At 44.0% G+C, this 11,803-nt stretch overlaps 1 protein-coding gene across 1 annotated transcript; it reads right to left on the bottom strand.

Moving 5' to 3' along the window:
* Positions 1-8,008: 8,008 nt before the first annotated feature.
* On the bottom strand, positions 8,009-11,428 carry LOC118411197. The gene is made up of 4 exons (XM_035813280.1): positions 11,402-11,428; positions 10,248-10,466; positions 9,584-9,737; positions 8,009-8,070 (listed from the first exon to the last, which is right to left on the bottom strand). The coding sequence occupies exons 1-4, from the start codon at positions 11,426-11,428 to the stop codon at positions 8,009-8,011; spliced, it is 462 nt and encodes a 153-aa protein (XP_035669173.1).
* Between the last annotated feature and the right edge of the window lie 375 nt (positions 11,429-11,803).

Consider the following 11,803-nt stretch of genomic DNA (forward strand, 5'->3'; position numbering starts at 1 on the left):
GTTAGCTATAGCTTGAAGGGATGATCTATACTTATGAATCATATGGATATACAACTTGCAAATAGCAGCAGTAGCGAGTGCCACGGTGACATACTTGCACGGTATTGAGTGAAACGCTTCATCTTTCAGTTCAACAGCAGGGTCGCTAACCCCTAAAACCAAGCCCACGTATAGTTATATAGCCAGGTGTTGTGACGTGATTGGGCATGCCTCTGACCTATGGGTGACCCCAATTTGCGGGAGGTCCTATAACGACTGCTTGTAGCATACAATAGCTGTGAAACAAGGACATGTCACAAACGTCGTGAGGCCTATACATCGGTACCACATCAGTTTTTTTGTGCATTTTCGGATGTGTGGCATAGAATTAATCTGGTTTTGGACTCAACATGTTCTGTTGATGCGGCCTTATACTCACTGAAAACTTTATGTCAAAGGAAGAACATCGTAACAAGAATATGTGCACCACTTCATTATATAACATCCACATCTGGGCATGTTAGTTTTTGTTACAATCCTATCGTGATTATAAAGTTCAACGTTCATATCGTCCTGTGCATTCAGCTAGTAGGTACAATCTGTGTGAGAAACTTTCGATGTGAACCACTCACCCCGACCAATCGAATGGGGACATCCCTCGCGAATGTGCACACTCCTCTAGAAAATAGGACACTCCTCGACTTTCAAGGGGACGCTCCTCTTGGAAAGGGGATGTTTCTCCCTCAATTAGGGGACGCTCCTCCGGAAATGGTATGGTTATCGGGCATAGGGGACGTCCCTCCAACACCCCCGCCGGCCCGTGGAATTGGCCGCTAACCTGACAAATCCCTTTCTAGTTCATCTAAATCACAACATCCAAAACTTTAACCCCGTTAGTGCTCTCGACAAACGTCATACCTCGCCAGGTAATGATAGTTTGTTATTAAAAATTGAGGCATGTTGGAAAAAAAGCCGCCCGCGCGGCAGAACATCACCAGTCTTCAGTTTTAAAATGGCGGCGTACCGCACGCCCGACCAGCACAACATCGAGTTTTAGCTTGAATATCCGCGTGCTTGTCGAGTTTTAAGGCCTCCCTCCCTAACACACGTACATGGGAGAAGTATCTAACACGATGTCAGGCGTAGTTATCTGTTATGGCTTGTGAAAAGGCCGCGGTTTACTGGAAACGCCCGGTAACTACGGCTAACCGTGACAGAGACCCGGCGCTCGTACGTGTGCTGGGGAGGGAAGCCAGTCTCGACAAGCACACGGATACGGTATCGGGCCATGTAGCCGCGTTGTACAAAAAATTCCGAATAACTACGTCTGACATCGTGTTAGAAACTTCTTCCATGTACGTGTGTTGGGGAGAGAGGCCTTAAAACTCGACAAGCACTCGGATATTTAGGCTAAAACTCGATGTTGTGCTTGCCGGGCGTGCGATACGCCGCCATTTTAAAACTGAAGACTGGTGATGTTCTGCCGCGCGGGCGGCTTTTTTTCCAACATGCCTCAATTTTTAATAACAAACTATCATTACCTGGCGAGGTATGACGTTTGTCGAGAGCACTAACGGGGTTAAAGTTTTGGATGTTGTGATTTAGATGAACTAGAAAGGGATTTGTCGGGTTAGCGGCCGATTCCACGGGCCGGCGGGGGTGTTGGAGGGACGTCCCCTATGCCCGATAACCATACCATTTCCGGAGGAGCGTCCCCTAATTGAGGGAGAAACATCCCCTTTCCAAGAGGAGCGCCCCCTTGAAAGTCGAGGAGTGTCCTATTTTCTAGAGGAGTGTGCACATTCGCGAGGGATGTCCCCATTCGATTGGTCGGGGTGCCACTGCAAGTTGCGATCGGGCCGGGGCGTTCCCGTACCGAAAAGTGCGGTGGGTTCGCACCCCCTTCTTTAGGTGTGGCACTTCTGTAACTCAGGTGCCCAGAAACATGTTAATGAGTTGACTTAGGCCCTGCCGATTCAAGAAGGCAAACAACATGTACAGTTTACCGATTGTATCTGCCGTCAGGTGCTTTGAGGATACTTTTATAAGGCACCTTGCTATCGCGTTGACAGTTTCTTAGCTGCTTGACTATTTACCAACAAGCAATTAAGGTTAAGTATTTTATTTCCCTTGTCGCTTAAGATATCAATCCATGGTTGTAATACGTGATAACGTTAAAAGGCGAATTGTGTATGAATTTCCTGTGTTTAAAACTTTAAAGTTATACATTATCATCAAAGATGTTTGACGACTAGTGTACAATAAAAACAACTAATTAAGTGTTAGACAACCATTTCATGTTATTGTTGTGACACATAGAATATTTGCATTCGCCTATTACCCTGCTATTTCTAATCAATTACTTGCAAACACCCTGCATACCGAAGCAAATCGTTCTCCACAAGCCTCATTCAATCTTGCGCGGTTCTTACTCGTTGCAGTAAATACCTTCTGGACAGGAGGCGCTGTTGCACAGGTCCATGGTCATTCGAACATTTATGGTAGCAGAACACAGTTTTTCGCCTATGGGGATTTACATGGTTAAGGACCCCAAAGTGAGGTGGTTCGACGACTCAAAAAATATATCAGGGTGCAAAAGTAATTAACAAGAATTCGATATGTTGGAGTTGAGGGTATAATCTACAACATATGTGAAAACGAGATGAAGTTTGTCGTCTCGTTTTCCCAGAAAGAACACTTTGAAATGACCCCCAGCGGAGGTCACCATACTGCAGCCGACACACGGAAGTAGCGGGAACCGGATTCGTGCGCGAAATACTACCCAGCCAAACAAACATCGTAACCCAACTCATACAGCCTCAAAACTTACGTATCCCTCTACTATTCACCACAGTTTCCGACTCGCTGACGTGCACAGAAAAATTTCTATGGCTTTTCAAGAACTGCGACGACCTATTTTGTGCCCGATCTACTTATGTCCACGGGGGTCGCCCATAAATACTGTGTTATGCGACCTTAAGACTCAAGGAATACGTGGTGTGCGTTTGAGTCCCCTAGCAAGTGACTCTGAAACTGCAGGGTCGTTTTGTAAAAATTTTGTAAGGAGAATAACTGAACAAGGGAACGACATAGATGATATTTGGCATGTAGGTAGAGATGCACATATTAAATTCAAATCATACAAAATAATACTTAATTTGCATATTTAATGAGGAAAATCTATATCTGTAGGGTTTCCATTATGGGAATCAAATACACGTAATATACGTAATTTGTTGCAGATGAAACATAAATCAGTACATATCATGCAAATAAGTCCTCAATTTACATAATTAATGAACAAGTGCCATAATTCCTTTAAGTGGTAAATGATTGGACAATCAACATTGTGAACCGGTGTAAGTTACATATAGGTGTACATAGAGAGATTATGTAAATGAGGAAATAATTTTTCCAGTTATTTTAGTAAATAATTCTTGGCGTATCTTATCACCTGGATCTAATCTTCATCGACCTGCTATTCGGCTTCCTATAATGCTAAAATTTACATCTTAAAAGTTAGTTTTACTGCGTAGAGCTATCGTACGGATGCAAACAAACACAGATGAAGGTGACATTCTAAACAATTGTGGGTGTTTTCTAGGTTCTATGTTTTTCTGGTTGGTTTAATTGCTGATAGTCGGAGAACAGCTGTTCAGTGCTAGGGAAAGTTTCACCTGTCACCTATAGACGTCCTGAAAAAAAAAAGAATCAGCAGAAATGAGATGTGGTTCAGAGTGTTTTGACATGGTTTGTGACGACAGCTCTCATAATGTAACGTCTTAAATATGGTGAAATTTACTGTACTATATGATAAACAGTGTCCTGTTTGCTAGACATAAGGATTTCAAGAATTGGTCATAAGAAAGTACCTGGAACAGCCTGGCATATGAAGTAAAACTCCCAGTTGCATCGAGAGTCGTACCACTTGTCATACCAGAATGACTCGTAAAGAACACAGTCTTCGCTGCCCCATACGTTGTCCGGTTGCGTCGGAGCCCAGGAGCTGTAGGTCCCAAGTGCAGAACCGTCGACCCACTCAAAGCTTCCCTCTTCGCGCTGATCGTGCAGGCCGAACCAGAAGGCTTGATTGCTCACTGACCTGTACAAAGAGATCAGGAAGGCGTTGGTCTCAGCGTCTCCGGGCATGGCGAGGGTGCCGCCGTCTTTACCACAGGCCACGGCCGCATCTCTGAAGCTCTTTAGTGACTTGAAGGCCTTGTAGCAGATTCCACGGAACTCTGCGTAACCTTCAGGACAAGACACTGCAAAACAAAACAACAACAACAGAGTTTGCTGCTATTGAACATGTTCTGGAATTCCATTAAAAAGAAATCATTACACTTACTTCGTCATAAGAATAGTATGTCCCCATTAGTTTGTGAAGCTAAATTTCCTGTATTACCATATATGAATAGCCCGCATTATACATGGACAGCACTTCATACATGTAACATTACCATTTATTGTGCAGCATTTCAAATATGTGCCATCAGTGATTACCAGAGACATCAAAATACTCTGTTAAAGTGTCAGCAAGCTCTCATTGAAATCAGCTGGTACATTGGTGCAGACATACGACCTATTGTTGAAGGAAAGCATATCTTGCACTGGAATAATGATAGTGAGTGCCCCAAATTTTGCTCTCCCATTCTTATGATGTTGCCAAATAGATCATCACAAATAGTACACACCTGGCAACTTACGTAGCGTCATACTGATCTCGTGCTTCGAGGCGTCAACAGTGGTGGACATGTCGTTTTGGTTGCACTTCAAGGTGTCAACAGTGGTGGACATGTCGTCTTGGTCCCGCTTCGAGGCTTCAACGGTGGTGGACATGTCTTCTTGGTTGCTCTTTAAGTAGTCAAAAGTTGTGGATATTTCGTCTTGGTTGCGCATGAATGCTTCAACAGTGGTGAACATGTCGTCTTGGTCGCGCTTCAAGGCGTCAACAGTGGTGGACAAGTCATCTTGGTCTCGCTTCAAGGCGTCAACAGTAGTGGACATGTCGTTTTGGTTGCTCTTCAAGGCGTCAACAGTGGCGGACATGTCGTCTTGGTTGCGCTTTAAGTCGTCAAGAGTGGTGGGCATGTCGTCTTGGTCGCGCATCAAGGCGTCAACAGTTGTGGACATGTCGTCTTGGTTGCGCATCAAGTCGTCAATAGTGGTAGACATGTCGTCTTGGTTGCGCTTTAAGTCGTCAACAGTGGTGGACAGTTGAATTATTTCCTAAAGACGAAATTCAAAATGTTATTCATGAGCAGAAAAATTGAAGGGGAAACAGCAGCGTGTTGGTAATCCATATAAAAGAACAACGGGAAGAGCATAACACTGTTTGAAACTAGCTTTATGGTAGAGTGTTTACCTCCTTATTCATGAAAGTCAGAGGGGCGAATCCCACAGCAATCAGACTTAACAGCACGGCAATGCCGGCAGCCATAAGGCTTTGGTGAGAGCGGATGAAGCTACAAAGCGAACGGCGACTGCTTGCTTCATTCCGGCCGCTTGCTCCACCCGGATACGTGCGGTCTATGAGAAACGCATACATATCTCAGTTTTACAATGGTAAAAAATAAGCAACGAGACGTAAGTCATTACTATCCATCTGTACATGATATTGTGTCTTCTTATTGCCCAAATGCCAAGTTACATGTGTGTATTCCTGAAAAAGTCATGCTACAAAACCGACGGCTACCTGCAGACGTGTACGTGGCATAACGTTTCACCGCCTCGGCTTCTTCGTACGTGTCTGTAGACGATTCCTGGTCTCCTTGCCATTTGTCAAAAGCGCCGTTGCCTTGGCGAACACGCCCGCGGAAACCACCCTGATGGACAGGAGGGGGTTGGGATGGCGTTCCGCTGGTTTGGCCGATGTCAGGGCGAGAAGAAGGGGACCGGACCGGCTTTGCTTGCTCGTACATTTCGACCGTAATGTGCAAACAACAAACAGTACAGCAGCCAATGTCAAGGTGCATGAATATGGAAAATAATACCATGATAAGTCTGAAGAAGTGAGGATAACTGTGCCCATATTTGGAGGCATGACGCGATATGACATACTGAAGATGGCAGTTTGTTTTTCTGCAAGAGGCAGACTAATCTTATGGGGAATTCTCGGAATGCAGTCGATCTTTGGGGCTGAAAGGTAGAGGTAGAAACGAGAACTTTTACGGTAAACAAGAAAAAAACTGACATTTAAAGAAAAACATTTGGTATCTTATCACAAAACTAGAGTTCGACGAACACATCCCTTCGCCAAAAAACCATGCCTTTATTTAAGACAAGGTCTTATCAAGGTATTACTAAATAGTACCTACCCCAATAGCAAATGACTGCATGAATTGTGTTCCTCAAAAACCCACAAATACTACCAAAAACAAGACTGTGACCACAGATGACTTGGTAGCATCCATGGTCAATCAGAATTTCATGCTTGTCAGAGGATTTTCTTCCCAGTGTAAGAGCGTCCAGCTCACAAGGCTCCTCGAGCAAAACATCTGAGAAACAGCTGTGTCCATAGATATAGGTCAAAATGAGATGTAAAGAAAACAGTTAACTTCTGTTAATTGGCCACTGATTACAATTAAATGTATCTTTCCATGTAGATTATTATGTAAAGTACCTTTCAGCCGAAAACAATGGAAACAAGTTTGAGTGCTATCATGGAATTCAGTGGATTTCTGAACTTTCTTCGTTAATTATGCAAATTAGCTGTTGATTTGCATAATTGGCATTACCTTTTTAAGTCATCACGTAGACTATCTACAACTTAAAAATCACGACCACAGCATGTTCAGAACACAAGATGTCAAAAATTGCCAAGTTTGCTGCAGTACCTAAGGAAGCCGCTAGGGGGCCCACTATGATAATCGACCTTTGTTGTCCTAACCCCAACCGAACTACCAAATATTATCAGGATCCTTTCAAGACTCGAGTTACGCATTCCACAAACAAACGGACGCACACACTCGGCCCGCTACCGTCCTAACGAAAAATGCTACGGCAACTATTTTTAAACACAACCTTTATTTCTGCGACCGCTACTTAAGTACCAAATATCATGAAAATCCTTACACAGCTTCTTGAGTTGTATGCTATTGGCATGGATTTATGAACTTTCCTCATTAATTATGCAAATCAGCTGCAGAGTTTTTGCATAATTAGTATCACATTATTTAGGTCATCACTCGTTCTATCTACATACCAAAAATCCTGATGATCCGTCAACACGTTCTCGAGTTATTATCGTCCAAAGTTTGAAAGGAAATAGGCACATGCAAAAAGCCGCTAGGGGGTTCAAACTCACAGCAATTACTTTCTGTCCCTAGGGCTATCTACCACTTTAAAATCATAACCACAGCAAGTCCAGAACACTAAGTGTCAAAATTAAAAGTTTTCCTGCAGTACCTTAGGCAGCCACTAGGGGGCCCAATATCGAACTTGACCTTCGTTTTCCTGACCCCCACTCACCAACCAAATATCATCAGGATCCATTCAAGGGTTCTCGAGTTATGCTGTTCACAAGGAAGCGGACGCACACGTTTGGCCCGTTACCGCCCTGACGGAAAAAGGCTACGCCAACCATTTTTGAACACAACCTTCCTGTCCGCAACCGCTACTCAAATACCAAAAATCTTTAAAATCCACAGACAGCTTCTTGAGTTATATGCTGTTGACTTACATATAGGGACACACCATGAGGCCTTAACCGAAAATATAACCTTCTCGGCGAAGGTAATAAGGACAGGTGTACATAATGATGACTCTTACACACAGTCTGCTAAACCGTTCTTGCAGAAAACATTCAATGTGACGCATACCGCTATATTAGAAAACTTTTGTTCTATTCTGGGTCGATGTAGTACATTTTATATGCTGCTATATTTGACTTATTTCATTTGGAATAGAGAGACAGTTCCTTGTTAAAGGGTGATCTACATATACGCTTTTACGCTTCTGGCGCACCTTTCACAGTTATGTTATTATTATTGATATTTCAAAATTATCAAATCTACTTTTTATGATCCAGCTAAAGAATCAAGATGAGCGGGAAAGTGTAGCAGGCCATCTTGTCGCAGTATGTAAGACCGCCTGAGGAGGAAAGAAAGTGAAAGTGGCCTCAATTTAATTTAGTTCAAGTCACTGAAAAGCTGAACTCAACTGGTGGTGACAGAGAAGACAAACGCTAGTTACCGATTATTTACAGGTTCATTGTACCAGGGGGAATTACCCTAACTCTTCTTGACAAGCACAATGAACAGTGGACTAAATCTTAACGCCCCATTCCAAGAAGACTGCAACCCTTTCCAGTAGTGTGCATGTCGGGATACGAACTCCTAACCTCTTGGTCCAGAAGCTGGGCCGCATGCCACTGGATCCCTAAGACAATACTAGGACTAGGACTTTTAAACTGACGATTTAACCCTCAAGCACCCGACCTTTTTTTGCGACTAAAATGACCGAGTGGGGTCCAAACGTACCCCAAAATATTTTGTTCATAACACCTCAGTTCCAATTCCTATCGGTGATCATTGTGCATGCATTGCTTCATCAATGTAAGGGGAATATTTTGACATGTAAAGATGTTGCTAATTCCACCTAATTATCATAATTTATGCAAAAGATCAGAAGGACCATGTTTTGCACTAAACCCATTCTGACCAGAGAGGGGAATTTTGAGGCCCTCAGCAAGGTTTATGTCGCATAACTCATGAACGGCTAGTGCTAAAGCTACGAAACTTGGTAATATATCACAAAATATTGTTAGCAAAACATTTTTGTCAATAAAGTAAATTTATTATTATTCGGAGTTGCCATGGCAACGGAATTCTGACAGGCATATTTTTGCAAAAATTTTCCAATTTCGATTTAAACAAGGTTTTTTTGGCAAACCATGCTTGTTTTCTTACAACAATAACATTCTATGAAGTTAAATGCTATTTTCATGATTCAAAATTTATAATCTATGCTAATTTCATGACGTCATTAGTCAAAATCCAAGATGGCCGCCCTTATAAGCTAAATGACGTCATAATGTCGTCATATTATATGGTGATAACACAGAAGTTTTTAGGAGGAATTAGTTTTACATATTTACTATTCTCTGAAAGTTTTGTGGTGATAGGATAAGTATTTAGGGAGTTAGACTCAAAAGTTTGTTTCAAAACCTGCACTTTTTGGCTGGGGTCCGTTTGGACCCCAGACGGACTGATCACGGACTTTCTTTATAGATTCCACGGTATTGTACCAATCTTCATAAAAACTTAGGAGAAGGTATAGAAGATGTTGGCTGACAAAGTCATGGAACGATTTTTTCGGCAGATAAAAAATGTTCAAATGGTACTTCATAATTTACGCCTGGGGTCCAAATGGACCCCACTCGGGTGTTTGAGGGTTAAAACACCCTATCCCTAGATGTGATTGGCAGAGAGACTTCCCTTGGCCTCAAGATAACGCACCTGTGATTGGTGAAAGTTACCGTGATTGGTGGAGAGACTTCCCGAACTCAACTGTGATTGGCGGGGAGACTTCCCAACTCACCTGTGATTAGCGGGGAGACTTCCCACACCCACCTGTAATTGGTGGGGAGACTTCCCAAACTCACCTGTGATTGGTGGAGAGACTTCCCATGGCCTCTCAGCCAGCACCGCGTCATCCCCCACCCACCGTGTGGAGACCACGCGCCTGCGAAGAGACAGGGACGGGTCGGCAGGCGCGCCGTGTAGGGCCTTCATGTGGAACACGATACAGTTTCCGGGCTACAAACAAACAAACAAACAAACAAAAAAACTACGTCACATTGTAAACAGCTAAACTGAGTTCCAGCGACAAGAAACTTCGTTTTTCCTCAGTATTGAATGACCATCCCTCAGACAGCGAGACATTACGGCCACGTGACGTGGTCTGAACGTCTCAGAAGAGAAATAAGTAATGAAAAAATAGCGCGTCACCGGAACGTACTGTGTCTGCGCGAACACTGGTTGTTTTTTTTTACGTTGCATTGAAATCCCGCTTGTTGCACAGTATATTTTAGAGACATGATTTCATGTAAAACGTACACGGAGTTTTACCCTTATATACCCACACAATTTCTTAAATGCGGACCTTTAGTAAACCGGGAGATTAGCATGTTTATACTTTTCGCGCAGACGCAGTACGTTCCGGTGACATGCTTGAAAAAATGACAGTGCATCGTGCGCGGTTACCGAGTCTTATGTATGTCTTCATGTATTGAGATATACGTGAGTGTGAGATATACATACACATACCTGCACGTCCCAGGTGAGTATATCGTATTTGTCTCTGTCCCCGTCTATGTCCGGTACGTCCCGGAAAGTCTTTCTGCCTGTGTCGTCCCCCGTCAGACTGTAGTTGAGCGTGGTGGCGAACTTCCTGGGGTAGAACCAGCCCCACCCTTGCGGCCCGCGCACGAACTGCACACACGTCTCCATGGGAACGGGTTCAACGGGCACCCAGATCGAACACACCTGCAGGACAATGAAAAACACACATTCAACAAAACTTTCAAAATTATAAACTTCCAATAAGCATTTTTTAGCGAAAACGTCCAACAGTTCCGGAGCAACTATTACCGGGCCTGAACCAACACCTGACTTCTTGCCGTCGGGAAAAAAATATCCACCATAGAAAAATCAGGACCACAGCATTTTTAGAACGAAATATTAACAGTTAAATGAAGTTTAGATGCAGCACCAAGGAAGGCCACCAAAAAGTCCAAACCAATTTTAAACCTTTTCTTCCAAAGATCTTCCTATATACCTTTACAACCCGAACCTTAACTATGCTGGCTACAGATTGAGGAGCACACATAATGTAGTCAAATTACCTGACGTGTCCAAGAGTATTACCGAAGCCTGAGTGAAGGGGACGTTTCAAAGGAGTGATGACGTAATGTTGACACGGGCAGTGTGAAACTTGTTGTGGTTTTTCCAGTCAGGCGCATAAAGCTAACATGGAGACCAGAGGTACGGACTAGCCCGTACGGAGGTTACCTGATATGTTTTCAAGAATCAGTGAAGCTTGAACACGGTGATATTTGAACTAATTGATGACGTAATGTTGCCATGTGCAGTGTTTGGCATCCGTCTTTGTTCATATCAGGAACTTAAAGCTGACGACACGGAGACCAGTGTCCGTGGGGGTAAGGAGTTTCACAGACGTTTCTTAGCACAATTTCGCCATGTTGAGGGTCTGTGAGAAACTCCGTGAGGCGGACGCGAAGGGCAGGAGGTACGGACTAGCCCGTGCGGAGACAGGCTACCTCCGTGCCCTGGTGGACGCCATGGCTGACATGGACAGGCTAGCGGAAGTGGAGCTGCTCAAAAGTCTGGGCGACGTGAACTTGGAGAAAGGAAGACTCGGGAAGGACGTAGGAACGTTCAACACGGCCCTAGCGCTTTACCTGGCTGCTATTGTCCGGTGTGACCATCGGGATCAGGGGGAAGGTATAGAACACCGATTCGAATACACGGAGAGAATTTTACAAATGGCCTTGTCAAAGGGGTCACATGGAATGGAGCAGTCAACTGAAGACAAGGAGACGACTACACCTGCACAGGTAGCAGGGAAGTTTCAAGACCTGGACAGGAAATGGGCTGCCGGTGGTAACACAGACTCTGTGCTGGTTGGATACGCACAGTTGATGGTAGAGGGAATAGTGAATGACAACAGCAAGTTAGAAACAGAAGCGACGAAAAGTCTCGGTGACGTGTACCTGAAAAGAGGAACAGAAACTAGAGGCACTAGAGACTTGACCAGAGCTTCTGCGCTGTACAACACGGCGCTGGCGCGGTGTCACAACGTT

This window comes from Branchiostoma floridae, chromosome 3, assembly GCF_000003815.2.
Source record: "Branchiostoma floridae strain S238N-H82 chromosome 3, Bfl_VNyyK, whole genome shotgun sequence".
NCBI lineage: Eukaryota > Metazoa > Chordata > Leptocardii > Amphioxiformes > Branchiostomatidae > Branchiostoma > Branchiostoma floridae.

Bases quoted from the DNA above. Each gene is read 5' to 3' on its own strand.
- LOC118411197 (XM_035813280.1), bottom strand. From the start codon at position 11,428: ATGGTCACACCGGACAATAGCAGCCAG. The intron at 10,467-11,401 runs GTAAAGCGCTAG...ATTGTCCTGCAG, and splicing joins CACCGGACAATAGCAGCCAG to GTGTGTTCGATCTGGGTGCC. The intron at 9,738-10,247 runs GTATGTGTATGT...GTTTGTTTGTAG, and splicing joins TACTCACCTGGGACGTGCAG to CCCGGAAACTGTATCGTGTT.